We start from the raw sequence: 27,671 nt of genomic DNA, 5'->3' as shown, positions 1-27,671 counted from the left end.
GTCCTTACCATGGACCTGGGATAGGCAGATGTGGATGTTTGATGGTATTACAGGTATCATCGCAGAATGGAGGCACTTCCTATTATTATTATTATTATTATTATTATTATTATTATTATTATTATTATTATTATTATTATTATTATTATTATTATTATTATTATTATTATTATTAATCATCGCACAGTCAGCCAGATGTCCAGACTGGATTTGGCATTTTTGTCTATCAAGGACTGGGATAGGCAGATGTGGATGTTTGATGGTATTACATTATTGCAGGATGGAAGCAGTTCCTAGTAAGGCTGCCTTTTGCAATTGACTAATGGCGAATTTGTCAATGCCGATGGTGTTCAAGTGGTGCTCTAGTTGTTTTGGGATTGCACCCAAGGCGCCTATTACTATTATTACTCTACTATTTACTATTATTACTATTATTTATTATTATCATCATCATCATCATCATCATCATCATCATTATTATTATTATTATTATTATTATTATTATTATTATTATTATTATTATTATTATTATTATTATTATTATTATTATTATTATTATTAGATCAAGGACCGCGACAACAATATATTTCATTGATCTGGACTGGGGGACAATTTTCTTGCACCATATAGGAAAATATTGACTTCCTGTACTGGGATCAAATTAGGCTTAATACAGGTAATCCTCAATTTATGACCGCAATTGACCCCCAAATTTGCCTTGCTAAGGGAAACATTTGTTAAGTGAGTTCCCCCACCACCACCCTTTTATGACCTCCTGTTATTAAGTGATACATTGTAGCTGTTAAGTTAGCTGGCTTCCCCTCCCCCCCCCCCTTGGCTTTGCTTGTCAGAAGGTGGCAAAAGCTGATCAAGTGACTCTGGGACGCTGCTTGACCATCCAAAATACGGAACCGGTTGCCAAGTCTCCGAATTGGGATCACCTGACCAGGGGAACGCCACCACGGTGGTCGTAAGTGTGAAACGTGGACAATAAGTCACTTTTTTTCCCATTGCCACGGTAACTTTGAATGGTCACTAAAGGAACTGCTGTAAATCGGGAACTTACTTGGAGCCGGCGAGAGGGCTGAGAGAAGATTTAAAGAAGTGAAGGTGGGGGGGGGAGGGAAGAAAAGAGAACTTAATTCCAACTCTTTGCTTGGGTCCCCGTTGGTTAGCCCTTTAGGACCGTCCTAATCTTGACTTGAAAGCAATTTGGAAAGAAAACCGAAATTCCACGAGTCTGGATTAGAAGGCGGAGAAAGGAGAGAGGGACAATGTCAAACGGGCTGTGTGGTTGGGTGTGTGAGTGAGTGTGTGTGTGTGTGTGTGGGTGAAGTGAGTGAGTGTGGGGGTGGGGTGGGGGGGTGAAGACCCAAGGCGAGGTGGGAAAAAAATTGCAGAAGGAGAGTCAAAGACGACCCCTTTCCAATCGCCCAGGGCAGGGGTCTGCAACCTTGACAACTTTTAAGACTTGTGGACTTCAGCTCCCAGAATTCTGGGAGCTGAAGTCCACAAGTCTTAAAGTTGTCAAGGTTGCAGACCCCTGGCCCAGGGCAACCAGAGACTTTGACACGCCCGTTCAATGACTTTCAATTCAACGCTGGAGAATTTACGTCCTCGTTGCTCCGGCGAACCTTCTGTCTCGGCCCTACAACGTGGCCAGAAGTCCTGCCGTCCAGGCAGGCAGCCCTTAACTCCCACGGAACGCAGCTCGGTTTGAATTCTCCAGTAGCAGGTCAAGAGCGAGGGCGGGTTACTCAGCACGGAAGCCTGGCGAATTGTCATCTGCCAGCCTTCCTTAGCTCGGGAATGGTGGAAGCTGTCATCTCGGAGGTTGCCATCTCGGAACAGGCCAACTCTGCCACACACGCCGGGACGGCGATCTTGAGAATATACGGGTTGCAAAGTACACCGCTCGGTATCCAAGAACATAAATTTTCCGTTTTCAACCCAGGCGAGACGGCGCCAGCGGATGCTTAAGAATCCAGCCGCCGTCCGATGGAAAAAGTGCATTTAGAAAAGAGCTGGTTTCCAACTTGGAAAAATATGGGCGCCCCTCTTTTAAAATGAAATAAATTCATTTTTTTTATTTTTATTTATTTATTATTTATTTATTTATCCTTTCTCCCTCCCTCCCTCCCTCCTTCCTTCCTTCCTTTCCTTTCCTTTCCTTCCTTCCTTCCTTCCTTCCTTCCTTCCTTCCTTCCTTCCTTCCCTAGTTGAGGTCTTTCACAAAGTGGAAGCTTACAGCTGTGCTCAGTGACACCTCTGCAACTATCTTTACTGAGATCTCTGCTCTAAAATTCCTCAGTCCAGCTTCAGGCTTAAAAGCAAGACTCCTAGAGACTTTATATCTGAGATCAAACTGCTGGATCACGACGAGGCTTACTCCTGTCCGATAAGCACACACCAGGCACAGATCCACCCCATGACTATCAGCTGCGTTTCACCATCACGAATCCATAGGAAATCTGGCGGCCTTACAAACGGTTTATTCCTCACCCTTCCGTTTTTTCGTTTGTTCGGACTCAAATCTATATTTCTCTCGATAGGTACGGATGCTGAACTTAAGCCCCGTCCCATAGAAATACCCAGCTCTTTAGGGCATTTAATTTCACAGACCAAAGGTCACCATCCCTAACGTCCCCACCGGAGAGCAGAGCAGAGCAGGGAAAGTAAAGCACGACTTGATGTTCATTTTATTTGGTCATTCCTGATTCTTCCCTCCCACCCCCCACCCCCCCCAAAAAAAGATATCCGATAAAACGTAGGTATAAAATAGTGTTATTTTACAAATGCGTTTTTTTTAATTTTATTTTTTTTTTAAAAAAAAAATAAAATCAGATGACATTGCGAGTTAATAACAACAACCAAAAAAAAAAAAAAAGAATCAAAGCTTGTTTCCCCCCCCAATGCCAAAAATTGTGGGCTGGGGGGGGAGGAGGGTGAGAGTCACAATCTTCAGAACGTATATTGTTTCTTTACAACGCTACACCCCTCGGTTTACGGCCAAAACGGAAAGCTGATCCGCTTCAAAGAGAAATAATCGCAGAAAAAAAAATTGATCCAAGTCTGGAAACGAAGCAGAATAGGAGCGCCTACATCGGATTTAGCAATATTTCTTTTGGAAAACGACCCTGAAGACCGACTCCGGCTCTAATGAATCTGATCTTTGCAAGGAAGATGTTTTATTTTTATTTTTATTTTTTGGGTACAGCAAACTGCCTCGTTTCTGGAGGTGGTTTATTTTTCCGAGAAGACAATTTGCAGAGCTGGCTGCTGTCCCTGTTCGCTTTCATTGGACTGGGGGTCATTGTGGTTACTTAAAGGCAATATGCCTGGCAGAGCTGAGCTGAGCTGGTCCACCAGTTAGTTCACGAGTTTCGTTTGAGGAACTTCACTTGCATTGAACGGAAATCAAAGATAACAAATGTGGTTGTTTTCCCGTTATGTGCCACAGATGAATCGGGACAGGGTTTAGTTAGTGATATTTTTACAGGTGCGGAAAAATCGAGGCTTTTTTTAAAAAGGATATATATATATATATATATATATATATATATATATATTTTTTACCAAATATAAAGCAAGCGGTTCTGCGTTTCACTCCAGGCTAGGAGCATCTTTTGCAGACAGAGGTCACTACTGTGAACACTGTAAATTCAAAATTTTGTGACTGACAAAGAATTAAAGGGAGACTAAAGAGCTTGAAATAGCTATACTAGTCTCCCTTTAACTCTTTGTCAGCCACAAAATTTTGAATATATATATATATATATATATATATATATATATATATATATATATATATATATATATATATATATATATATATATATATATATATATATATATATATATATATATATATATATATATATATATATATATATATGAGTGCTTTTTTTTGAACACCCTGTCAGCCCAAATATGGGAGAGAGAAGTCTTTCAAATATATATATTCAAACTATATATATAGTTTTTAAACTTAGCCTTTCCATTATTTAGCATGATGCCGAATAAAGCTCAAGAAACGCACGCAGCTAATAGATATAGTTCATTTTATTCAGAGCATCCATTTGCACATAAGATCTATCTTATAGTTCAGGATTTCTGAATGTAGCAGAAAAATACAACTCTCGATTTGTTCAAAATTTTTGGTAAGACTCTTCTCTGGTCTTGCTTATTTTAGTTTCTTTCCTCCTAAGGGGGCTCGAAGCCTCGATACTAATGTATTTATTATATTTAGCAGCCGTGTTTCAGTGGGAGGAAAAAAACCCAAGGTAAATCAAATAAATTATTAATTATAACAATACTTTCTGGTTTGTTTGTTTTCCCCAGGTTTGTTTTATTTGTAAGTTTGCTGGGACGCCCCCTCCCCCCCATCTCCCTAGTGTATAATTTGGTATACAGATGTCTCTGTAAGGGATCTTAAAACTTTTGAAAATTTTTTAAAAAAACAAAACATCAGCATGATTCAACCCAAGAGAAAGCTCAGCAAACATCCATGGAATATTCAGTGACACGTGGCTGTACCCCCCTTTTAACCTCTCTGTGCATTAAAGAAAATATTTACAGACGTTCTTTCTCTTCTGTTGCTTTTGCTCTGCATTTAACACACACACAAACACACACACACACACACGCACGCACACCTACCTAAATGCAAGTAACGTGACATGGATTCCCACGTGTGTATGTGCAGGCGTGCATGCTTGTGTTATGTGTGTGGGTGGAGTTTTTTTTTTTTTTTTTTTACTCAAAGAACAAACAGCCGGATTGTGTGAAATCACACCCATTTACAAAGAAAGCCAAACAAATCATGGAAGACGGAAAAAAAAAAAAGGGGGGGGAGGGAAACATACCTTTGAAACTACTCTAACTTTTTAGGGCTTGGCTTCAAATGCATAGAATGTTTGCTCTGCAAACGACGGTACCCTTTTTTTAAAAAAAAAAAAACAACCCTCAACACGTGTAATAAATTATTAAACCATAAACAAACAAACAAACAAACAAATGCACCTCCAAAGACCTGGTCCTTGAATCCTTCTGTGCCTTTTCAGGGTGTGCATGCATCAGATCAGTCCCCTTTCCTCCACCCCCCCTCCCCATTTTTTCCCCTTCCTTGACTGTCTTTTGCATATTTTTTTTTAAAAAAGCATCATCTCGGAGATTAAAGATTAAAGTAGTGACAGCTGATTTTTTTTTTTTCCTCTCCCTGCTTCTCCTCCGTGGAGCATCGCTCTGATTATTTCTCAAAATCGCACCCACCCGTTTAGAAATTATTACGCGTTTTTTCCTCCTCATCCAGAGGCCACGATTGGTGGCTGCTTTGTGACTTTCCGACTTCCGGAGAGGGGGGAACCTAAAGCGGTGCAAAAACTATGGGTGGCCCTGGACAATTTTTTTTTGCTTTTCTCGCGTTTATGACTGAGCGGGAAATTCTTTTTTTCGTCTTCCTTCCTTCCTTCCTTCCTTCCTATCTTCCTTCCTTCCTTCCTTCCTATCTTCCTCCCTTCCTCCCTTCTTTCTTTCTTTCTTTCTTTCTTTCTTTCTTTCTTTCTTTCCTTCCTTCCTTCCTTCCTTCCTTCCTTCCTTCCTATCTTCCTCCCTTCCTCCCTTCCTTCCTCCTTCTTTCCTTCTTTCCTTCTTTCCTTCTTTCCTTCTTTCCTTCCTTCCTTCCTTCCTTCCTTCTTCCCAAAGTTCTTCAAACAAAACAAAGCAATTTTTTTTCCCTTAATCGATTTGGGATTAACCCGGCCACGTTATTTTAGCTTCCATCCCGGTTTAATTAATGGAAAAACAATCGCCACCTCGCGCAGAGTCAAAGTTAGGTAGTTACCCCATATTAACCCCAGGGACCTCGGAATGTGAAAAACGAGGGTGGATTTCGCAATCCCGCCTAACGAAGGAGACAGCATCCGATTCGCCCCGTTCGTTGCCAACTCGGGAAATCCCCAGAATGGATTTCCCCTTTTTAGGAATTCGAAGTCACTTAAAGACCAAACAAATCCACGGGTGGAAGTCATTTAAAACGGGTGGGGTGGGGTAGGGGGGTCGGGGTGTGGAAGAGAGGGAGGAAAAAAATCGCTAATTCTGAAAGAGCCAGGATCTTTGGATACATTGGCGGGTCCCCAACCAAATCCACGAAAACACTTTCTCTGCTCCTTTCAAGTCTGTTTTTTTCCACCCATTCTCCGGGGAAGAAAAACCCAACAACACCAAAGAATTAGAGCCATCCGTTTCTTCAATCAAAAAGAAAAAAAGAAAAAGAAATTCCTGATGTGACAGCGAAGGGACCCTCAAGCTTGACAACGAAATAATAAGCACGACAATAAAAATGTAAAGAAGGAACCCAAACCAGCAACTAGGATTTCCGCCTCGGGTTGATTTCCCTCCGCCCGCCCGTCGGCAATTTCGTGAACGACAATAATAATAATAATAATAATAATAATAATAATAATAATAATAATAATAATAATAATAATAATAATAATAATAATAATAATAATAATAATAATAATAATCTGCAAAGACCTCGTGGTTTCGTCTACAATACGTGCGTGTATGTGTGTGTGTGTGTGTGTTTGTGCGCGTGTGTTTAGGTGTGTTTCTGCTGCAATTCGCCCACGCTTTCCGAAGAGATCCGACTCAAGAAATGAACTCTGACTTCACCCAACTTTCCCGTCCCGCCGCCGTTCACCCTCCAAACCCCCCCATTTTTTTTTCCCTTTTCCAAATCTGCAAAAAGGCAAAGAAAAAGAGGCGACCGGGGTCCCCCCCCCCACTCGCCATTCTCGCCGCAGCATCTCGCTGGTTCCCCCAGCGATTCACTCCCCCCCCCCCAAAGAGTCTTTAAGTCCAAAGGAGAAGTCCGTTGGCTTCCTAAACTTCAGCTGCTCCCCCTCCGAGCAGCCCTCGCCCCTCGGTCCCCCCCCCTTCCCCGCCCCCAAAGTCTCCGCCTTACCCCTCCCCAGGCTGCCAAGGTCTCGCGGGGGAGGGGGCTGTGCGCGGGTCCTTTCTTGGGGGAGGGGGGTCAAGGTCAGTTTGTGTGGGTGGATTCTGAGAGAGAGCCGGCTCGGGGAAGGGGGGTGTTGTGTGTGTGTGTGTGTCTGTCTGTCTCTGGCTTCCTCTCTCTTGTTCCACTCCAAAGTTTCAGGGTTTTTTTTTCCCCGTCCGCCTCGGGGCATCCACCCAAGCCCCGCGCGCGTCCAGGAAAAGGCCGTCGGGCTCAGTAGGTGGCGGAGAACTTCATGCGTTTCTGCTTCTGTCTCTGGTTGCAAAACCAAACCCTCACCACGTTCTTTTTGAGGTCCAGTTTCTCGGCGATGGCGGCGATCTTCTCCGAGGAGGGCCGCGGCTGGACGGCGAAGTAAGCCTCGAGGGAGCGCTTCTCCGGCGCCGCGATGGAAGTCCGCTTGCGCTTCTTCTCGCCGCCGTTGAACAGCTCGGGCTTGTTCATTTTCTCGCGCTGGGCGCCCTCGGCCTCCTCCAGCCAGGCCTGCAGGATGGGCTTGAGCGCGATCATGTTGTTGTGCGAGAGCGTGAGCGACTCGAAGCGGCAGATGGTGCTCTGGCTCAGCGACCCCACGCCGGGGATCTTGAGGTTGGCCAGGGCCGAGCCCACGTCGGCCTGCGTCACGCCCAGCTTGATCCGCCGCTGCTTGAAGCGCTCCGCGAAGGCCTCCAGCTCGCGGGGGTCCGTGTCCGAGTCGCAGATGGAAGCCAAGCCGGCGGCGCCCGCGGCTGCAGCGGCTGCAGCGGCCGCCGCGGCGGCCTGGCCGGCTGCGCCCCCGTGGTGCGCCACCAAGCCCGGGTGCGGGAGGCCCGAAGGCATGTTCATGGCCGCGGCGGCCGCCGGGTGCGCCAGGTGGCCCAAGCCGTGCATGTGCGAGTGCGGGTGGGCGGACGAGATCAACCCTCCTCCGCCTCCTCCTCCTCCGCCGCCTCCTCCGCCGCCGCCGCCTGCGCCCCCGCCGGCCGCCCCCTCGTGCGCCCCGCCGCCGGTCATGAGCGCCAGCGAAGGCGAGCTGATGTGCTCCAGCAAGTCGCCCGGTTCCAGCGCCTGGTGGTGGTGATGGTGGTGGTGGTGGTGGTGGCCCAAGGGCACCGTGGAGGTGGAGGTGCAGGGCACGCTGTTCATGGTGTGGTAGGTGGCGTCCGGCTTGAAAGGGTGGCTTTTGCCCTGCGAGACGGCGATGTCCACGGCGGCCAGCGCCTCTGCCCGCGCCAGCAACGTCTCGTCCAGGGTGGCGAAGAGATTGCCCTGCAGCTGCAACCGACAAAGAAAAGAAAAGGGGAAAAAAAAAAAAAAAACCGGGGCAGCGAGGGAGGAAAAAAAGGGGGCCACGGTGGGGAAGAGGAGGGCACCCCCCGAGTAGGAAGGAAAGGAGGGAAGGGAGCCGCCGTTACGCGTTAACCAAAAAGACAGGGGAAAGGGGGTCGGTGCGGGACGGCGTGGCCAAGAAATTAAAGGGGAAAGTGGGTTTTCCATGTAGGAGAAAAGAACGGATGGGGGGGGGCGCGGAAAAGAAAGGTGGAAGGGGGGAGAAGGGGTGCAGGAGAGGAAGGGATGGAGCGGAGAGGCACCGCCGGGGGAGATGAGATGAGCGGCAGAAAATTATACCGCCGCGGGAAAATGAATGGGAAAGGGTCCAGCGGAGAGCGCGCGGATGCAGGGAAGAGAGAAAAGAGCGGGGCGTAGGGTTGGGGGGACCATGGGGGCCGGAGGCGGCGGGCAAAGGAGCGGCGGGATGGAGAGAACGGAAAGTGGGACCGGGGGGGGCAGAAAAGGGAGACACAGAGAGAGAGAGAAACGGGTAAGTTGGTTAAGCCAGAGAAGAGCCAAGAAGTTTTTTGTTTTTCACCGCGGGGGGGGGGGGCAAATCGAGGAAGCCCGCCTTGAGCCGAGCGAGCCAGGAAGGGCGAGCAAAGAAAGGGCGAAAGCGACAGTGCCCATGGGAGACCGCCTGCGCCGCTTTCGGTTCGGTTGGCTCCAGCCTCGGCCTTCCTTGCCCGGTGAATTTCGAAGGAGAACCGGGAAAAGCAGAGGGAAATTCAGGGAGCAAGAAAGCACCCCCCCCCGGGGGGGGGATCCCTTTTTCCACCTAAACCTCCAGCAGAAGGGCGGAGGCGGTGGCTGAAAGCCACGAGGCAACCGCTGCGGCTGAAGCCCGGAGAGGCACCCACTGTGCGCCAGGGGCCGGGACCGACCGAGGACGCCGGGCGCGGGGGGGAGACGAGAGAATAGGAACCGGGCAGCCCCCCCCGGGTGTGTGTGTGTGTGTGTGTGTGTGTGTGTGTGGTGGGGTGGGGGGTGGCAGAAGCCCGGCTGGTAGCGCGCGCGTCTTACCGGCGGAGTTGGGAGGCATGCTCTCCGGATGGCTTCCGAGCTGGAGTGCAGCGAAGGGTACTTGTGCTCCGGCAGTGTCGGGTGCATGGCGAAGTGGGGCTGCTTGCTGTTCATGGACATCATCGTGGCGGCTCGGCGGGTGGAGAGCGCGAGGGAAACGGCGACCAGGAGGAGATCCACGCCGAGCGCCACCAAGGCGCCGGGCGAAAGGGCTGTCTGCGCGCCGAGCACAGCCAGGCTGCCGCCCCCGCCGCCGCGGCAGCAGCAGCAGCACATCCGAGGCTACTGGGGCTGGCAGCTCCCCGGGAGCGCGCAGGGCGAGCCTTCCTGCAAGCCGGGCCGCTCGACTCTTCTGCCTGCTCTACCCCCGGGCTGGCAGGAGATGCGCTCTGCTTCCACCTGAGCCCACATCCCGGGGCTCCCGACCGACCGGTTCTCCCTCTCGCGAGAAGTTGCGCCTCCAGTTTTGATGGACTGGCCTGGTCTCTCCCCCCCCCNTTCCAGCGCTCTGCCTCCCTTGCCCCCTCCCTCCTCCTCCTCCTCCTCCTCCTCCTTCCAGCGCTCTGCCTCCCTTGCCCCCTCCCTCCTCCTCCTCCTCCTCCTCCTCCTTCCAGCGCTCTGCCTCCCTTGCCCCCTCCCTCCTCCTCCTCCTCCTCCTCCCCGCCCCCTGAGTTGCAGAGCCGAGCTCACGTCGAAGCAGGAGTCTGCAGAGAGGACAAAAGGCCAAGGCAACTGATGTCGACCTGGGGGTTCCCAAGCGAGGCCCCCCCCCCTGGCACGCTGGCACACAGGGGGGAACCCGGCGGCTCGGTGCCCCGCGCGGCGGGTCTGGCGCGCAGGACACCCGGGCAAGCGCCAGCCGAGTCCGGGTGAACAAGCGGCGGAGGCGAGATGGGTCAGTGTTGGTACATTTTACTTACGGTTTACTTTCGGCGTCGAACTACTGCAGCCGCCCAGCCCAAACCGGCAGTTTTGCCTTGCCTTCAAACGCCTCTGGATGCCGGGTGACTTCCGCGTGTGGTTGTGGTGTTAAATACTTGCCATCTTGGCTCGCGCGTGGCTTTCAGCAAGGGCAGCTCTGCTCAGTATTGTAAAGAGTTGTTGGCAAAGCGCTTCGTACGGTTTCAGCAACTATGGCTGGAGCCGGGTCACCCGGCTGCCCGCCCAGTGTGTGTGTGTGTGTGTGTGTGTGTGTATCCGTCGCTGTCCGCTCTCATCAGTGCTGAAAAAAGTCAACCTGCGTTTATGCCGCTGCCTTCAACGCAACTCTCGTCAGCTTCTTAGTAAATGGGATTTACTAGCTTTCCAACAATGTTTTAGACTGGATGCTCGGAACAAAATGCTCTAGTCACTTCCCAGAGAAGTTGGTTAGCTTTTCTTTTTTTTTTTGGCTCCTCGTGAAAGGTATTGGGAGGGGGATCAAGTTCAACCCATAGATCTGTATGTAGAGGGGACTTGAGAGTCACCAATTATTGTCTTGCTTTTGCTTGAAAAGGTCCCACCAACTACTGCCCCCCTTATGGGTCACATTGTCTTTCTTGGGAGCCCGATTCTGCCTTCGATGGCACCTTTGCACCCTTCGACACTCAAGAGCTTTGCCTTCGCCCAAACTCATGCGCTGCTGTCCTTTCTTCTTTAGAAAACATCTCCATTTGTCCACTACCCTTTACAGCAACCCAGGATGCTGATGGAATCAGTTATTTCTTGGGGAGCGATTCACTTAGATAATCTTGAATGAGTGGATGGGATTCAAAGGGGGGAAAATAAGGAAGTGAGTATTGAGCTTCAGACAAGCCCATTAGCTTCCTAATGATAAGCCACATTTCGATGAAGGTCCACAGTTTTCCTATCTTCCTCCCCCACCCCCCACCCCACCCGCAAGAGCCTGAAAAACAATATCCCAGCTTTTTGAGTAAACCCTATGATCTGAATTTAGCTTGGTTCAAAGGAAGCAAAGGCCGGTGGTTTATGGTAATCTATCTGTTAAGTAGATGGAAGGATAACAAAGAAAAGGTCACGGATCTAACTTGAAGGAGATCGTGTTTTTCTGAAACAAACGTAACAGGAGCATGCTTATTTTGGGGGGGAAAAAAATCTCATTTGAAGTAACAAGATAATAAGCCTCCAAACATATTTGCTTAGGGCTGATGTCAAAACGTTCCCATTATTTCCACCAAACAATATTTCTGCCATTATTTGTATAAACTATTCATTGATTCAAAGGACCATTTTTCAGAGGAAGGACACTGCCTTCTTGATCTCCTCAGAAAACAAATTTATTTCCATTTTATGAAAGAAGAAAAAAGTAAGTGCAACTGGGGTTCTTTGGTTATTCCTGTAGAGGGGTCCTTCACGTGTGTGCTGAGGGCTCTTACAACCGAACTCCTATTAAAACAAGGTATGGGATTTGAATGTTCATTTCTTCATTCCTATATATGAGCAGCCTCCATCTCCATAACCAGAGAATGAGTTCCAGAAGTCACATCTCTGATTCCCTTTAAAACACACACACAGACAGACAGACACACACACACAGAGCTGTAGGCAATAGTAGCCACTAGAAATATACAACTAAAGTAAAATAATAATAGGAGAGAGAAAAATAAGTGAGGACATTGGACAAGGGATTGATGTTCCCCTTAAATGTTGGGGACCATTGTTTTTGATACCCCCAAGGTTTGTATGCACATTCATGGCATGAACGCCCACATTTCCTATCATTTACCTTCTACCTATTTTTTTCCCATACGCCAAGTGGCTATGGCACTCATTAATTTCCATCTTTAGATCTGAATGTGTTCCGTGGGGTTCCTGAACTCAGATTTATCTCAGTGAAGGATATTCCAGGAACCCAAATATTTTCCTCTGTCAGGAATGAGCTTGGGGAAAGATTAGCGTTATTTATCTTTTTAATTCTAGGTTATTGTTAGGGATGAAAGACGCACAGTAACACCTGTCTTGCAAACTCGTGTCTTCGGATCCTTGCCTCTTTGCAAACCTGCTTGGCCTCTCACCAGTTGTGAGAACCGAGTGCTGTCAAACACCAGTCACCAATAGTGTTGTGAGCATGTGGCTGCTTAGCAAGGATCTTTAGTGAGAACAGGGAAGTGGAAAGTTTCATCATTGAAAAATGGCCTGTTCTGAAGGTCTCCATTCTCCTCAGATGGCCCAATGGTGGAAGCCAGCAAGGCATTTTCAGGGTGGTGGAAGACCACTACACAGTCAGGTACAATCCCGGGACTGCATTTTCACTTCAGAGCTGACAATGCTCGTTCAAACTGTCCCATTATACTGAGGCAACTACTGGTAGATATTTATTTTTTTACGGTGGACTTAATGCCCTTCAGAGTAAGCTTTTACAGTTTCTTGATTCATAAACTACTAATAGTATATATATATATATACAAGTTGCATCCCTCTAGAGTCTAGAGTCACTTGAAAGGTAGCCCCATTACAATAACTGCCATGAGTTTGCTACCAACTGAGAACTCTCTAAAGCCACTGGCTTCAGCGGTAGATAAAGTATAGCTAGAAAACTTAAGGTAGACTGCATTTTCAAAAAGCTAAGTGCAGGAACTTTCTGGCAGGAAAAATACGTTGCATAAGATGTAATGACAGGCAGTTGGATGAAGGAGCTTCATAGAATTTGAAGTAAGTGAGAGAGGGAAGGGAAGGGAGATGAAGGGAATGAAGAGAAAGGGAAAGGTAAGCAAACAAATGGGACAGAACAACCTTTAACAAAAATATCAATATAAACCATATATTTGTGACAGCCAGGTAAATTTGTTTCTTCTTCTCTCTCTGGTTCATTTCTTAAATTTATTTTCTTTTTCTAACTTCAGATTTAAGTTTAAAGCTTTTCATCTGGCTTGTTTCATTGTATTGCAACATTACATTAACATTTTTAAATGTTATTCTGCTGGGCACAATCACCCACCCCCAAATCATTTGCCTCTGGGATAGGAATTATGGGGATTGTGTTCTAACATATTGGGGGGAGCATAGATTTGGAGAGGACAAGGCTGGACTGTACTGTACTGGAAACTGGGATTGTTCTATGGAATTATTTCAAAGGTGCTTTGCAAAAACTGTGACTAGCTTAAAGATGATTCCACGTGGCCAGAGAGCAGATGCAACTTAGTGCTTAGGAGGCTGAAGGAGCGATCAGTCCCAGCAATTCTTACGGAGTTTTGTGTTTACCAGGAAACTGATTCTTCCTTTTCAGTCTTCAGCATCCAAACGTAGAGTATACTGTGGAGTGATTTAAAGGAATTGTTCTGATATTATGGCGGGGAAGATGTGCCTAAAGTGCTCTGAGCCTTTGTTAAATGTGAAGATCATGATAATTGAATCAGTTAAGGGTGAGGGTTTCAAAAGATTCTGAGTGACCAGATGTTGTGCTTTTTCAGGAACTCCTATTGCTGGACAGCTCCCCAGTGACCATCGAAGCTACTACTTACAGAAACCGTTTGCTTTTAAATGAAAGCCTTACAACTGATGAAGTATAAAGGACTAATTTCTATTATAGCGCAAATCCAGGTATCTTTTCCATGTACGTGGGGTCTCTTTGCTGTTTTTTTTCTTTATCTGTCTGAATAGAAAACAGTTGGGAATAACACGCAAATGAACATTTAGGAATAAGGAGACCACCGTGCAGGGAGAGGGGATGTGATATGTGGCTTTTCTTTATAGAGTAAAATCTTTCTTTCACTCAATAATTCCACGATCAATTTTGTTTCCTTTCCTTTCTATCTCTTCTTAGCTTTCAGTGGATGAAAAGGTTTCTAACCACAAGCACACACAAGTACATAATTAAAAAGATTATTTTTTGCCCTAATTATTTGGATCTCTCTCTTGTCAGCTGGTGTGAAAAGACAAAAGAAGAGGATTGCAAAGATTCCATCAGATTCGCAAGTTGAGTGCCTTGAGTAATCCAGAACAATTTACCACCATTGGGTTCCATATTCAGATATCTTAGCAACCCACCACCTTCGTGGGCACTTTAATCATGAGGCAGCAATTCAGTGGCAGGGGTATGGATGATTCCCTGTCCATGAAAGGAAAGGCTGATGTTTCTTCATCTGAAGATGCAGGGTGGTGGATGGTGGAGGTGATTCCCATCTTATATGCTTCCAATCCCCAAACCAAATAATCTATCCTCATAAGAGAGTAAGAAGAAGCTGAGCAGAAGCTGGAGGTCTCCCAATCCATCAATTCTTTCCATACAGTATGTTTCTATCTGGTCTACTGAAAGATACTTGGCTGAATATGGTCAACCCAAAGTTCCCTCTCTGAATCTCCCAATGCATTGGAATAGGTGCTGGCCCTTCAGATGGACCTTTTCCATGCTCACCAATATCAGCCTCCATTTAAATACTCAGGTTCAAGGGACCTGTGATCTTTAGAAACATAGATGGATATGGACATCTCTTTTTATGGCTGAATAGGGTTCAGTGAAATGAAAGGAAGGCAAGCTATGTACTATGAAAATATGAAATACAGAAACGGAAGTAAACTGGTATCTCCAGGAATTTTCTTTCATTTCACATTCTCAGAAACAGGAAGTTGTCCTTGATATGCAGTTGGCATTCACCAGTGATTAGGTAAGCCAGTTCCAATTTCTCTTGAGTTTTATTTCAGGTGGCAACATCATTATGGCATCACATAGATACAAGATCATACAGATCTTGCTATCAAGCTAATACCAAAAATATCTGCACCACCAAGACCAGTATGTTTAACGTTACTAGTGTGACCTACAGGAATTGAATAAATGCCTGATGAGAATGGAAAAGGTACACAAGCACATGCCAGCTGAGAACCCGTGATTTTGTGTCACTGCATCTCTCTACAGTTTTCCCCCTCCCATCAACCATCATCCAGATGCATTGAGACTGCAGCTCTCCCATTGACTGAAAGCTTTAAGTTCAGGCCCACCACCCTGGAGAGCAAGGAAGTGGCTTGCAGAATCAAGGCAATTCTTTCCAGACTAGGTCCTCCTTAAGAAGATGTAGGGAGATTGTGGACAAACAGCCTGTCAATTGACCCTAAAACAAATGCTATGGCTGAATGCTCAAAAAGCACTCCCACGTTCTAATAAGGAATTTCCTGACAACAGCCAAGCTGGGCTTATTAAGCTATGTCCAAGTTGTGGCGATCGCTCTTGCAGCCAAGGCGTAGAACAGTGTCCATATTAAATATGAAAAAGCTTAATTGGGATTTCAGATCCCAAAGGCAGTTTCTCCACTGTCTCCTTGCAGGAGGAAAAAGGTAAGATTGGAGGCATCAAAAATCACACGTAAGTATGAGGATGAAAATACAAGTATCCTCCATTCAAAGTTGACTTTTGGTGACTTCATGGAACTGCCCATGTTGTTCTTCTTGGTGGTAATGTAGAACCTTATTTTACAGTCTAGTTTACACTTCTGGGATCTCCTAGTGCTCTCCCATCTGACTACTAACCAGATCCAATCCTGTTTCCTTTTCCAGAGCACTTAGCAGGGTCTTGTGAATAAGTGGCAGATCAATTCCATTCATCTCACCAAGGCTTCCAATATTTGAGGGGCTGTCACAAGGAAGAGAGAGTCAACCTATTCTCCAAAACACCTGAAGGCAGGACAAGAAGCAACGGATGGAAAGTAATCAAGGAGAGAAGCAACCTGGAACTATAGAGAAACTTCCTGACACTGAGAACAATTTGCCAGTGGAACGACTTGCCTCCAGAAGTTGGAGGTGTTCCATAATTGGAGGACTTTTTACAGAAGAGACTGAACAGCCACTTGTCTGGAACGATTATAGGGTCTCCTGCTTGAGCAAGGGGTTGGACTAGAAGACCTCTAGGTCCCTTCCAACTCTGTTATTCCGTTAAATTAGACTATATTTAAATATTTCTTCTTAATTAATTTTAACTCTGTAATTGTTATTTATGTATTTTTAATTGATTGTCAGCCGCCCTGAGTCCGCAAGGAGAAGGGCGGGATATAAATTTAATAAATAAATAAATAAATAAATAAATAAATAAATAATATAAAGTTCAAATCATTTTTGTATAAGCGTAACACTCCTGTCTGTTACTTCCCTGTAAACATGTGCAGAATAGGGCTTACATTTCCTGCTGATTTTTTTAACAGAATTAAGTCGTCGTCCCCCCCCCCCCCTCATTTTCCTGGTACTGAAATCCATTAGCATTCTGGACTGGTCCACACGTGGGAGAGCGTTCATCTCCGGGAAGACTGCAAGAAGAATAGGTAAGCGCTGGTGCGAATGGGGTCCTCCTTGCCCACCGGAGAACAAAGAGCCACCCCATCCCCTTAACCCAGTGTTTCTCAACCTTGACCATTTTAAGGCATGTGGACTTCAACTCCCAGAATTCCACAGCCAGCATTGCTGGCTGTGGAATTCTGGGAGTTGAAGTCCACATGCCTTAAAATGGTCAAGGTTGAGAAACACTGCCTTAACCGAAAAAGATTGTCAACGGACTCGTTTGCAGACAACAAAGGCTTTGAGTTCATCTAAGGACGGTCGGCGACATGTCTTGCTAGGTGAACGGACACGTGGCTGGTGGGAGAAAAAAAAAACCGGCGCAATAGGAAAGTTTTGATGGGTTTTTTCCTTTGCGGTGGCCTGCAGAACCATTTCCCAGCTCCCGACGTACACGGAATCCATAACTTTTGTAAGCTTTCAAAAAGTCGGTTCTTTAAAAACAAAAAACAAAAAAAAAGTCTTAACTTCAGCGATCCCGTTTCAGCCATGATCAATTTCACTTTTCGGCGCTGACCTTCCGCCCCTCTTCTGGGGAAGGCATCCCTTTCACTCTCTTAAGAGGCAGCGAAAGTACATTTTACATCGCGGGGCGGGGGGAAGAGCTGGAAGGAATCGATCTCGAAGTTAAAACGTAAACTCGTCTCTGAGAAGCTTGCTCCTGCCAAAAATCGGGAAGGAGCGAGGTGATGGTTCAGTCCTAAAGCGAACCTGATTTCCGCCACCCCACCCCACCCCACCCCCCCGTTTCAATCAGAGCGGAGAGAGGAAGGGAGGGAGGGAGAAAAGTGGGGTGAGAGAGAGAGAGAGAGAGAGAGAGGGAGGAGGGAGGGAGAGAGAGAGAGAAGGACAGGGAGGAGGGAGGGAAGGGAGAGGGAGAGAGAGAGAGAGAGAGAAGGACAGGGAGGCGGGAGGGAGGGGAGAGGGAGAGGGAGAGGGAGGGGAGAGNGAGAGAGAGAGAACGACAGGGAGGAGGGAGGGAGAGGGAGAGGGAGAGAGAGAGAAAGGGAGGGAGGGAGAGAGGGAGGGAAGGAGGGGAGAGGGAGAGGGAGTGGAGAGAGAGAGAGAGAGAGAACGACAGGGAGGAGGGAGGGAGAGGGAGAGGGAGAGAGAGAGAGGGAGAGAGAGAGAGAGAGAGAGACGGGGCGAAATAGTTGCCTTGTCATGTAACGCATTGTGCTGATTTATGATAAAATTTTAACGAAAGCATGCATATTTTAACAGCCTTTAATCACCGCATGAAAATTTAATTCATGAACTGCAGCACGTTTAAATAAAATGGAGCGTTAATTCATTAGGACTAATTAATTTGTGAAAGGATTTTTTTGGCGGGGCGTGTGCGCGGGGGGGGGGGGGGGGGAGGCAAGGTTAAGGTAGAAAGAAAATCCTTTTGTTGGTTTCCTGGCTTAATCCCCCAGGTTCCCTTTCACGGTAAATACATATACAGTAAAGTCTGGCTGTTTGGTAGTGAGAGTAAAAAAGAAAAGAAAAAAAAAAGTGAACGTGATAACAGCAGGGGACCTCTCGGAAAAGAACTCAAGCGCAACTTCGGCTCCAGCCTTCTGGATCAGTTCCGCTTTGATCTTGTTCCTCTCTTTCTCGCCTCCTCGGTCCTCGCCAGCCTCATGCACAGGTATATTTGCCACACCTTCATAGAACATAGAAAAGTTGGAAGGGACTTTGGAGGTCTTCTAGTCCAGCCTTCTTCTTGAGGAGACCATTCCAGAACTGGTTGTCCAATCTCTTTTTTCATAAGCTGGCAATAATAATAATAATAGTAATAATAATAACAACAACAATAACAGCAACAGCAACAGCAACAGCAGCAGCAGCAACAACAACAACAACAACAACAACAACAACAATAATAATAATAATAATAATAATAATAATAATAATAATAATAATAATAATAATAATAATAATAAAGTTGGAAGGGACCTTGGAGGTCATCTAGTCCAACCCCCTGCTCAGGCAAGAAACCCTATACCATTTCGGACAAATGGCTGTCCATTTATAAAACCAGCTGCTAGCTTGGAAGATATTCTGTTTTCTCTAAAGTGACTTCCTCAAAAATCCAGCCTCACTGTTAATCATCTTCAGTTGAGGTTTCCTTCACTTCAGTGCATTCTTCTTTGTTCTTCTATAAAGATCCTTCCTATCGTTTCTGGAATAATAATAATAATAATAATAATAATAATAATAATAATAATAATAATAATAATAATAATAATAATAATAATAATAATAATAATAATAATAATAATAATGATGATGATGATGATGATGATGATGATGATGATGATGATGATGATGATGATGATGATGATGATAGTAAAGTTGGAAGGGACCTTGGAGGTCATCTAGTCCAACCCCCTGCTCAGGCAGGAAACCCTATGCCATTTCGGACAAATGGGTGTCCAGTCTCTTCTTAAAAACTTCCAGTGTTGGAGCATTCACCGCTTCTGGAGGCAGGTTGTTCCACTGGTTAATTGTTCTAACTGTCAGGAAATTGCTCCTTCGTTCTAGGTTGCTTCTCTCCTTGCTTAGTTTCCACCCGTTGCTTCTTGTCCTGCCTTCAGGCGCCTTGGAGAATAGCTTGACTCCCTCTTCTTTGTGGCAACGATTCGTATTTGGAGATATCAATTTTGAGAGAATATTAACTTTTTATCCCATACAGTTCATCTGAGACTAATCAGATCTGCTACCTCCGGCTTGCAGTTAATCGGACGCTTTCAAAATGACTCTCTTTACAAATAATTTTTAGTATACAATTCGAAGTAACGTTAGGACCACAAAATGTTGACAGGGTTGCGCCGCCGTGGCTCTTCCTGATTTAAGCAACCCTTTGAGATTGTAGGAAAGGGACACAGCAAGGAAATTTATGAGTTTTGACTGCTGCAAGCAGCTGCCTTGTTTAAAGAGCAGGCATACACGTATGGATGACTGCTCAGAATTACATCCATTGGAATTCAGTGACATGCACGTATGTTAGGGCAGAATTACATCTTAAATCTCTCGCTTAAGCATAGGATGGGAGCAGTTAGCAAAGGGGTATTTGGTGGCGGTGGAGAAACCATTGCTTATAAAATCCATTTCTTTGTTTGCACAGGTAAATGTAAACCATTTGCAAAGCTGACCTCTGAAGGATTTCCTTGAACAATCCTGGAATAGTTTTGATAATGGAGTGGCACTGTGTTAATAAGACTCGTGTCTCTTCCCAAGGAACCTGGGAAGAATGAAAAACGATTGGTAACCAAATTCTTCACATCTGCTCAAACTTACCTACTACCCCACCCCCCAAAAAACATTGAAGAGGGAGTGAGGACCTGACAAAGTGACAGAAACCCGGCACAAATGTATGGAGGGATATACCGAACAACACTTCTCTGGTTCCTTCATTTGGAGGCATGCTTAAGAAACTCGATTGCAGAATATTTTAATTCGTACTGTGGATATTCTTAAGAGCTATTCCTGGAAATGCTTTCAGATATTGAAGGTAGCTTTATTTGCTCACTGGTGGAAAAAATCCAAGGACCCAAACACGTGTCCAGATAAAATGTTACCAAAGCTATTAGCAAGGTTTTGGGTTCTTTGGATTTTTTTTTTTTTAGAAGGGGTAAAGAATGGCAGAGGAGTGCATTATTTGGGATGATTACTTCAGTAAACGAGATTATAAAGATTGCATTTTGTTACTTGCTGCAGATGGCAGAAGAAAAAAAAAACCCTGATCTATGATTGTTATTTTGATGTACTTCAAACTGCATACTTTCCCATATCTTACAAGGACTTCAATATTTTGTAATGGTTGTTGTTGCTGAGCTGTAATCTATGGATGAAACAAATAAATATTGATTGGCTGAATTCTGGCTCATGTGTTATTGTTCCCAGCAATAGTAGATGACAGATGGATGTACATAAGGCAATTGGACACCTAATGTGTTTTCAAAAAAAAAAACACAACCCTTTCAAATTCATTGCTATGTATGCCAGATCACTCAGGGAAAAAAAAATAGGTCAAAAAAAGAGAATCTAACTCAACACTCTTGTTGATGCAGTCTGCATCTGACAATTTTTCAGTTCTATATCACCAGAAAATGTGGTTTTGGATTTTTTTTGTTGGGAGTGGAATTTGGATTTGACAATGCATTTCCGAAGTTCACTCAGAATTAATTCTCATGGAAGGCCCTCTATGAATTCTCTTTGCAAAACTATTCTAAGTTCAGTTCTGGTATTTTAGGTAACATTAACCCCCCCCCCCCCCAAAAAAAAAGAGAACCAACTGGAGAAGACATTGGAGAAATGCTGTTTGTTGATAATCCAATAATTTAAATTGTTGATTTAATTTAATTGCATGTAACTCCTATGCTACTCTTGGAGGAAATACTGAGTGGAATATACAGGGCTGTATTCTGGGCCCTATGGTGTTCAGTTATTATTATTTTTTTGTAATCAGTGACTCGAATGAGGGAGGAGATTTTACTTTAGGCATTCTAGTGATAATGATTTCAAAAAATTCAGCCATTGGAGCAAGATCATCTCAGTCCATTATGATTTATTATGATGATTATGATAACTTCATTGTCACATTGCAATGAACAAGGACGTACATTCAATTTCGCAGCTACTAAGATTGTGGGCTGAGCAGGTACAAAGATAGCCAGGGAAATGATTGAAGCCTGGGAAATGGACCCCCCTTGTCAGTCAGAAGGAGTTCTGATTTACCACCAGTTTATCAGGTACTTAGGATCCGAGGACTAGGCATCACAAGGAAACAACAGCCAATCACTGGCCATCAACACACCAATCAACCAATAGGAAGGCACCACATAAATACAATGCATAGAACAACCCAAAGCACATACTCGGGTAGAGAGAGGTTCCATGAGGATGGGCTCCAGCACAAGTCCAAAAGCTCAGAAGACTAAAACTCTGGTCCCTGTGACCGACCCAGATTGGATCGTGCAACATTATTCTGGGACACATATATTTGCCTTCATTCATTATGACTGTTGGCTACATTGTCCTATATGCAGTCATTCTTCTTCCACCTGGAAATGGCTAATGTAAGCCAACTGAATTATGCAGAGTTGCCTAATGTATCTTATTTACATTGGTTTCTCATACAGAACAGATTTCAAAAAAATATGTTTAGACCAGTGATGGCGAAGCTTTTAGAGACTGAGTGCCCAAAAACCACCTTGCCCCTGCCCTGCCCCTCCTCTCCTGCTCGCAGGGCCACCCACCACCTCCATGGCCCACCACAGATTGCCCAGGTGGTCCAACAGCACCATGGTGGTCACGCCCTCTGTCTGCGTCCCACAGCATCATCTGTACGCGATGGGGCACGAGAGCGGAGTCTTGTCCCCATTGCCCGGCTGCCATGTCCTTGGCTGCACTGCTCTGCGCAGGCTGCACCTGGGGCGACTCTCCTCTGGGGGGGCTGCTGGTGAGGAGAGGGCCATGGGGGGTGGCAGGGCTGGGGCGATGGCGTGCGTGCCTACAGAGAGGGCTCTGAGTGCTGCCTCTGGCACTCATGCCATAGGCTCGCCACCATTGGTTTAGATCAAGGGTAGTCAACCTTGGCTCTTTTATAACTCGTGGACTTCAATTCCCAGAATTCCTGAACCAGCTTAGCTGGCTCAGGAATTCTGGGAATTGAAGTCCATGAGTCATAAAAGAGCCAAGGTTGACTACCCCTGGTTTAGATGAATGTCTGTGGAGATTGTCAATCATCCAGGTCATGGTTCTCCCAAAAGTGCTTTCTGAAAAGCAACTGGACTTTCTTGGGTTCTTTTCTTTGAAAACATTTCGTTTCTCTCCAAGAAGCTTCTGTGGTTCTGAAGAAGCTTTTGGGAAGAGAAGCAGAACACTTTCACGGGGAGGGCGGAACTCCAAGACTGTCCAGTTGCCTTTTGAAAAGCACTCTGAGACATGTTTAGGTGAAGTTTTATTGTGCCATTGCCCCACCTCTTCAATTTCACCATGGCATCTTCAGTCTTTTGTTTTTGTTTTTACAAAGTCCAAAGGAGGAGAAGCAGAAGGCAGAACTGCACCGTTCACAACAAAAACAACACCATCGGCTTCAGACATTCAGACAATGGAAGGACATCAGGATTCTTACAACGGCTGCAAAAAGTGGATGGAGTTAGCAGAGATGGATAAGTTGACTGCTTTGATTAAAGAAAAGAGCAGAATTAATTTTGTTTCTGCTTGGAAACCGCTTTGGGAGTTTGTGCTTGAAGTGGGGAAAAAATGAAATTTTGATTTTGGATTTCACTGATTCGATAGGTTTGTGGTTATAGAAATGGCTAATATGTATTATCATATAAAAATAAAAAACTGGGGTTTCCTGTTTCCTTATTCTACGGCAGAGGTAGTCAACCTTGGCTCTTTTATGACTCGTGGACTTCAACTCCCAGAATTCCTGAGCCAGCCATGCTGAGGGGAAAGAGAGAAGTTTCCAAGCTGAGCCATGCTGGCTCAGGAATTCTGGGAGTTGAAGTCCACGAGTCATAAAAGAGCCAAGGTTAACTACCCCTGTTCTACGGCATCAAAAGGAATCCGAAGTCAATGCTTTTGTTTTATTTTCCACCTCTACCCTACACTTTTCTCTTTCCCCCTTTTCCCTCCCTTATTTCACCCTTATTTTCCTTTAGTTTTTTTGTATTTCTGTATTTTATATTCTGATAAACTAATAAATTTTTTGAAGCATTAATACCACCAGCTTCAGACTGGAAGCAGCCATTTGAAGTCAGAAAATGGCGACCTTTGAAATTTTCCTTCATGATAGAGGGGTCCTTAATCTCCCTGATCTAGGTTGTTTTCTTGCAGGCATTTCATTACCCAAACTAGGTAACATCCTCAGTGCTTACCTGTAAGATTATCATAACAGCCAGACATGATGGGATTTACAATTCAGCGATACGTGGAGAATTCCAGGTTCTTCGTATGTGGAAAACAAATAAATTTGCCACTAATATCTGTGTGATATACAAATAGTCCTTCATTTAGTGGCTATTCAACGGCACTGAAAAAAGTGATTTATGACCATTTTTCACACTTATGCTACCATTGCAGCATCCCCATTTTCCAAGATGGCGGCACCTTGTTTGGCTGCCTTGGCTTTTGTATACATTCGAACTAGACAGTGATGTTTCTCTGTGTCATATTATGTGTGGGTATATGAGTATATGCATAATGGATTTCTGGGTTTTTTTGAGAGCTGAAGACAACGTAGTTTCACTTTAATGTATGCTGATTAGCAAACATTTAAAGTGACAATAAAGTTTTTATTCTATTCTTCTATAACTTCTTCTGTAACTTGAGCTGGCCATGAACAAGGAGTATATATCGGAGGTGGTGACCCTTTAGAGAGCTGTATGCAACGAAATTTCATTTTGATGTATGCCGATTGGTGTACTGTACTTTCAAAGTGACAATAAAGTTGTTGTTGTTGTTGTTGTTATTATTCTACGGTCCTGTGATCAAAATTCAGATGTTTGGTAAACGATTCATATTCATGACGACTGCTGTGTCCTAGGGTCCTGTAGACACGTTTTTGCCCAAAAAAAATTATAATATTTTATTATTTTTTTATTTTTACAAATCATAAGTGCTTAGCAAGCAACGTGTTGTCCGAGTCTATTTTTTACTTAATAATACAGATTAAATTCCTAATCTCTACCCCTTTTTTTCCACCCAATGATAAACTACATCCCATATTTGAAATTATTTTATATCTTTTTCCCTTTGTTTACTTGATCATCTCTTCTCCAGGTAGTATTTCTTCATTTTTCCAACACTAAGCAAATACAATTCTTACTGCTATTAATACATACAATATTAAGTATATACTTTCTCATCTTATTTTTTCTAATATTGTACCTATTGTGAAAATAGTTATCTGGCAGAGAAAAAAATCTTGATCACATTTTTCCAACCTTCTGACCAGCAAAGTCAATGGGGGAAGCCAGATTCACTTAACAACCGGGTGTCTAACTTAACAACTGCAGTGAATCATTTTCTCCAAATATTCTCCAAGGCGCCTGAAGGCAGGACAAGAAGCAACGGATGGAAACTAATCAAGGAGAGAAGCAACCTAGAACTAAGGAGAAACTTCCTGACAGTGAGAACAATTAACCAGTGGAACAACTTGCCTCCAGAAGCAGTGAATGCTCCAACACTGGAAGTTTTTAAGAAGAGACTAGACAGCCATCTGTCCAAAATGGTGTAGGGTTTCCTGCCTGAGCAGGGGGTTGGACTAGATGAACTCCAAGGTCCCTTCCAGCTTTATTTTTATTATTATTATTTAACAATTGTGTCAAGTAAACTCATACAATGGGGCAAAACTCAACAACTATCTCATTTAGCAACAGAAGTTTCAGTCTTAGCTCTGATTCTTAAGTCAAGGACTGCCTGTATTTTAGTAGCAAACCTTTTTGTTCTGGAAAATGAAAATTGGGCAAGAGTTGAACATTTAAGGACATTGTCTTGAAACGTGCAACCTTTTGTAACTCGTTGTTTTTTAAGGTTAAGTGGAGGATAATCCTAACCCGTGAAATCATTTTAAATGCTGTTTCAACAGAATAAGAAAATTAGGTGGTGGTCGTGGAAGACCATTTTAAATCTTTTTCTTCTCTTGGGCATTTTGAATTACGCAACATCGGTATGTCTAAATAAAATTGATAAGAGGCGGGAAAAGTACGCCGGTGCTACAAAGAAATGAAACAGTTAAAAAAAAAAAAATCTGAAGCGTTTCTGCCACGGCTACTAAATCTTTGTGTAAGGATCGGCTAAATATTAGGCACTTTTGAGATCGTAAATTCATTCATTATTTAATTTTCATGCTTTAGTCATGTGCTGGAAATCCCATTCGAAGAAATGCATAGAGTCAGAGGAAAGAAGGATGGGGCCAGGACAAAAAGCTAAGTTTGATTTAACATTTGAGAACCCTTTTTCTGCTCTAGACAATGGTTAACGTGCAGTATTGCAGGCAAACTCTGCCCGCAGACTGGAGTTTGATCCTGACAGGCTCAAGGTCGACTCAGCCTTCCATCCTTCTGAGGTCAGTAAAATGAGGAGCCAGATTGTCTATATGGTGACACTGTAAACAGCTCAGAGAGTGCTGCAAAGCGTTATTAGGGTGTATATAAGTCTAGGTCAGTGGTGGCGAACCTATGGCATGGGTGCCAGAGGCGGCACTCAGAGCCCTCTTTGTGGGCACGTGCGCCATCGCCCCAGTCCTAGGCCTTCAGCTGGGTTTTATAAAACCTTTTCACTTTAGGCCTCCACTGCCATGTGCACAAAAAAAAAGGTTCAATCAATCAGTCAATTTCAACTTCTCGCAGGGAAAAAAAAGATCTTGCAAAGTTGAAATTGATTGATTGAACTTTTTAGTCCCACCCAGTCTGCCGTTACCACTGCAGCCACGCCCACACAATGGGCCACACCCCCAAATTGCCCACACCCAGCCAATGGGCCACACCCACCCGGCACCAGACGATGCATAAGTGGGTTTTGGGTTGCAGTTTGGGCACTCGGTCTCTAAAAGGTTCGCCATCACTGGTCTAGGTGCTATTGCTGTCCTGCCCTGGATGTCAAAACACATCATACCAATGATGGACAAAGGAGTTTTGTCCGTCAAACAGGAACCATTCAAGCTTTGTTGCAGGCAGGACCTCTGATACTATACATGATCTGCACTCTAGAGCAAGGGTGAGCAATTATGGCCCCTTTACTACCTGTGGCTTTCTACTCCCAGAATTCTGGGAGTTATAAAGGGGACACAGTTGCAGTCCGTAGCTATGAGGTCTGCAGGATGATCCCTTGCTTCCTGATCGTCTGGGACTCTCACTTCTGTAGTATTTCTTTACATGTAAAAATCACATAACCAGGCCCACAGAGTCTTTCCCAAGCAGGCATCCAAAACATATTATGAGCCACATTGTTTGAAACGGAAGGAAAGTCCATACCTGTGTTTTCCCGAAAATAAGACCAGGTCTTATATTAATTTTTGCTCCAAAAGACACATTAGGGCTTATTTTCTGGTTAGGTCTTATATTCAGGGAAATACGATACTAAATGCGTCTGTCTGCCTGACAATCTTAACTGGGGCTTATTTTTGGGGTGGGGGCTTATATTATGAGCATCCTAGGAAATCATGCTAGGGCTTATTTTCCAGTTGGGTCTTATTTTCAGGGAAACACGGTAGTTTAGTGGTACTTTGATTGCCAAAACATTGAAGGCTGGGTACTTCCTGCCTCAAAATATATGCAGCTGTTTTCAGGCAATTGCTTTGTGCACAGAACATGGTAAACCCATGGCTGGTGTACTTATGGGTTATTTAATTTACCACATTTTCTGGCTATACATACAGTTGGTTGGTTAGTTGGTTGGTTAGTTGGTTGGTTAGTTGGTTGGTTAGTTGGTTGGTTAGTTGGTTAGTTGGTTAGTTAGTTAGTTAGTTAGTTAGTTAGTTAGTTAGTTGGTTGGTTGGTTGGTTGGTTGGTTGGTTGGTTGGTTGGTTGGTTGGTTAGTTAGTTAGTTAGTTAGCCACCGACCTCACCATGATATTAGCCATAACTTAATCACACAGACTGGGTTTCCACAATGCACAAGGACAAATTTGTAGCTAGTTAGCGATGCAGTGTGTGGTTAAAATGCAAGCCCATTTGTACACACATATTAGATTAGACAACATAGCATGGAAAATTAAAATGTCGCTTGGGTGCAGCTTGACTCCTGATGGACTTAACCACAACACTCTTGGTAATGTAATATAAAATGATGGCGATGCTTTCTTTGTGGATTTTTCTGCCCAACCTCTCAAGGTAATCTACAGCTCTGAGATTTCCTGTTGGTCTCCTAACCAACTTTGAATCAAGCCTTATCCTGCTTATCTTTTTTGAGACTTTTTTGAGATCAGTGAAGGGCTGCTGCTTGTTGAAGCACTTTCCTATTTTTATATGAAAATTACTTCAAAGGTTGCCTACATTTTGGTCATCTCCTTCCATGTGTCAGTCACAAATGGGAATATGTGATGATAGGCAAGTCTGAG

General features: G+C 44.7%; 1 protein-coding gene across 2 annotated transcripts; it reads right to left on the bottom strand.

Annotated features, from left to right (window-relative positions):
- Positions 1 to 7,231: 7,231 nt before the first annotated feature.
- Positions 7,232 to 9,475, bottom strand: POU4F1 (POU class 4 homeobox 1). 2 transcript variants are annotated; one of them, XM_015832346.1, is made up of 3 exons: positions 9,353 to 9,475; positions 7,859 to 8,272; positions 7,232 to 7,777 (listed from the first exon to the last, which is right to left on the bottom strand). In XM_015832346.1, the coding sequence occupies exons 1-3, from the start codon at positions 9,473 to 9,475 to the stop codon at positions 7,232 to 7,234; spliced, it is 1,083 nt and encodes a 360-aa protein (XP_015687832.1). The 2 variants fall into 2 exon arrangements, with proteins under 2 accessions (XP_015687832.1, XP_015687831.1); XM_015832345.1 differs by having other exon boundaries at positions 7,232 to 8,272.
- Between the last annotated feature and the right edge of the window lie 18,196 nt (positions 9,476 to 27,671).

This window comes from Protobothrops mucrosquamatus, unplaced genomic scaffold (assembly GCF_001527695.2).
Source record: "Protobothrops mucrosquamatus isolate PMUCROS unplaced genomic scaffold, P.Mucros_1.0 scaffold2, whole genome shotgun sequence".
Classification (NCBI taxonomy): domain Eukaryota; kingdom Metazoa; phylum Chordata; class Lepidosauria; order Squamata; family Viperidae; genus Protobothrops; species Protobothrops mucrosquamatus.
Note: the sequence above shows the minus strand (reverse complement) of the source record. Positions and strands in the feature narration are given on the sequence as shown.

Bases quoted from the DNA above. Each gene is read 5' to 3' on its own strand.
- POU4F1 (XM_015832345.1), bottom strand. From the start codon at position 9,475: ATGATGTCCATGAACAGCAAGCAGCCCCACTTCGCCATGCACCCGACA. The intron at 8,273-9,352 runs GTAAGACGCGCG...TGTCGGTTGCAG, and splicing joins CATGCCTCCCAACTCCGCCG to CTGCAGGGCAATCTCTTCGC.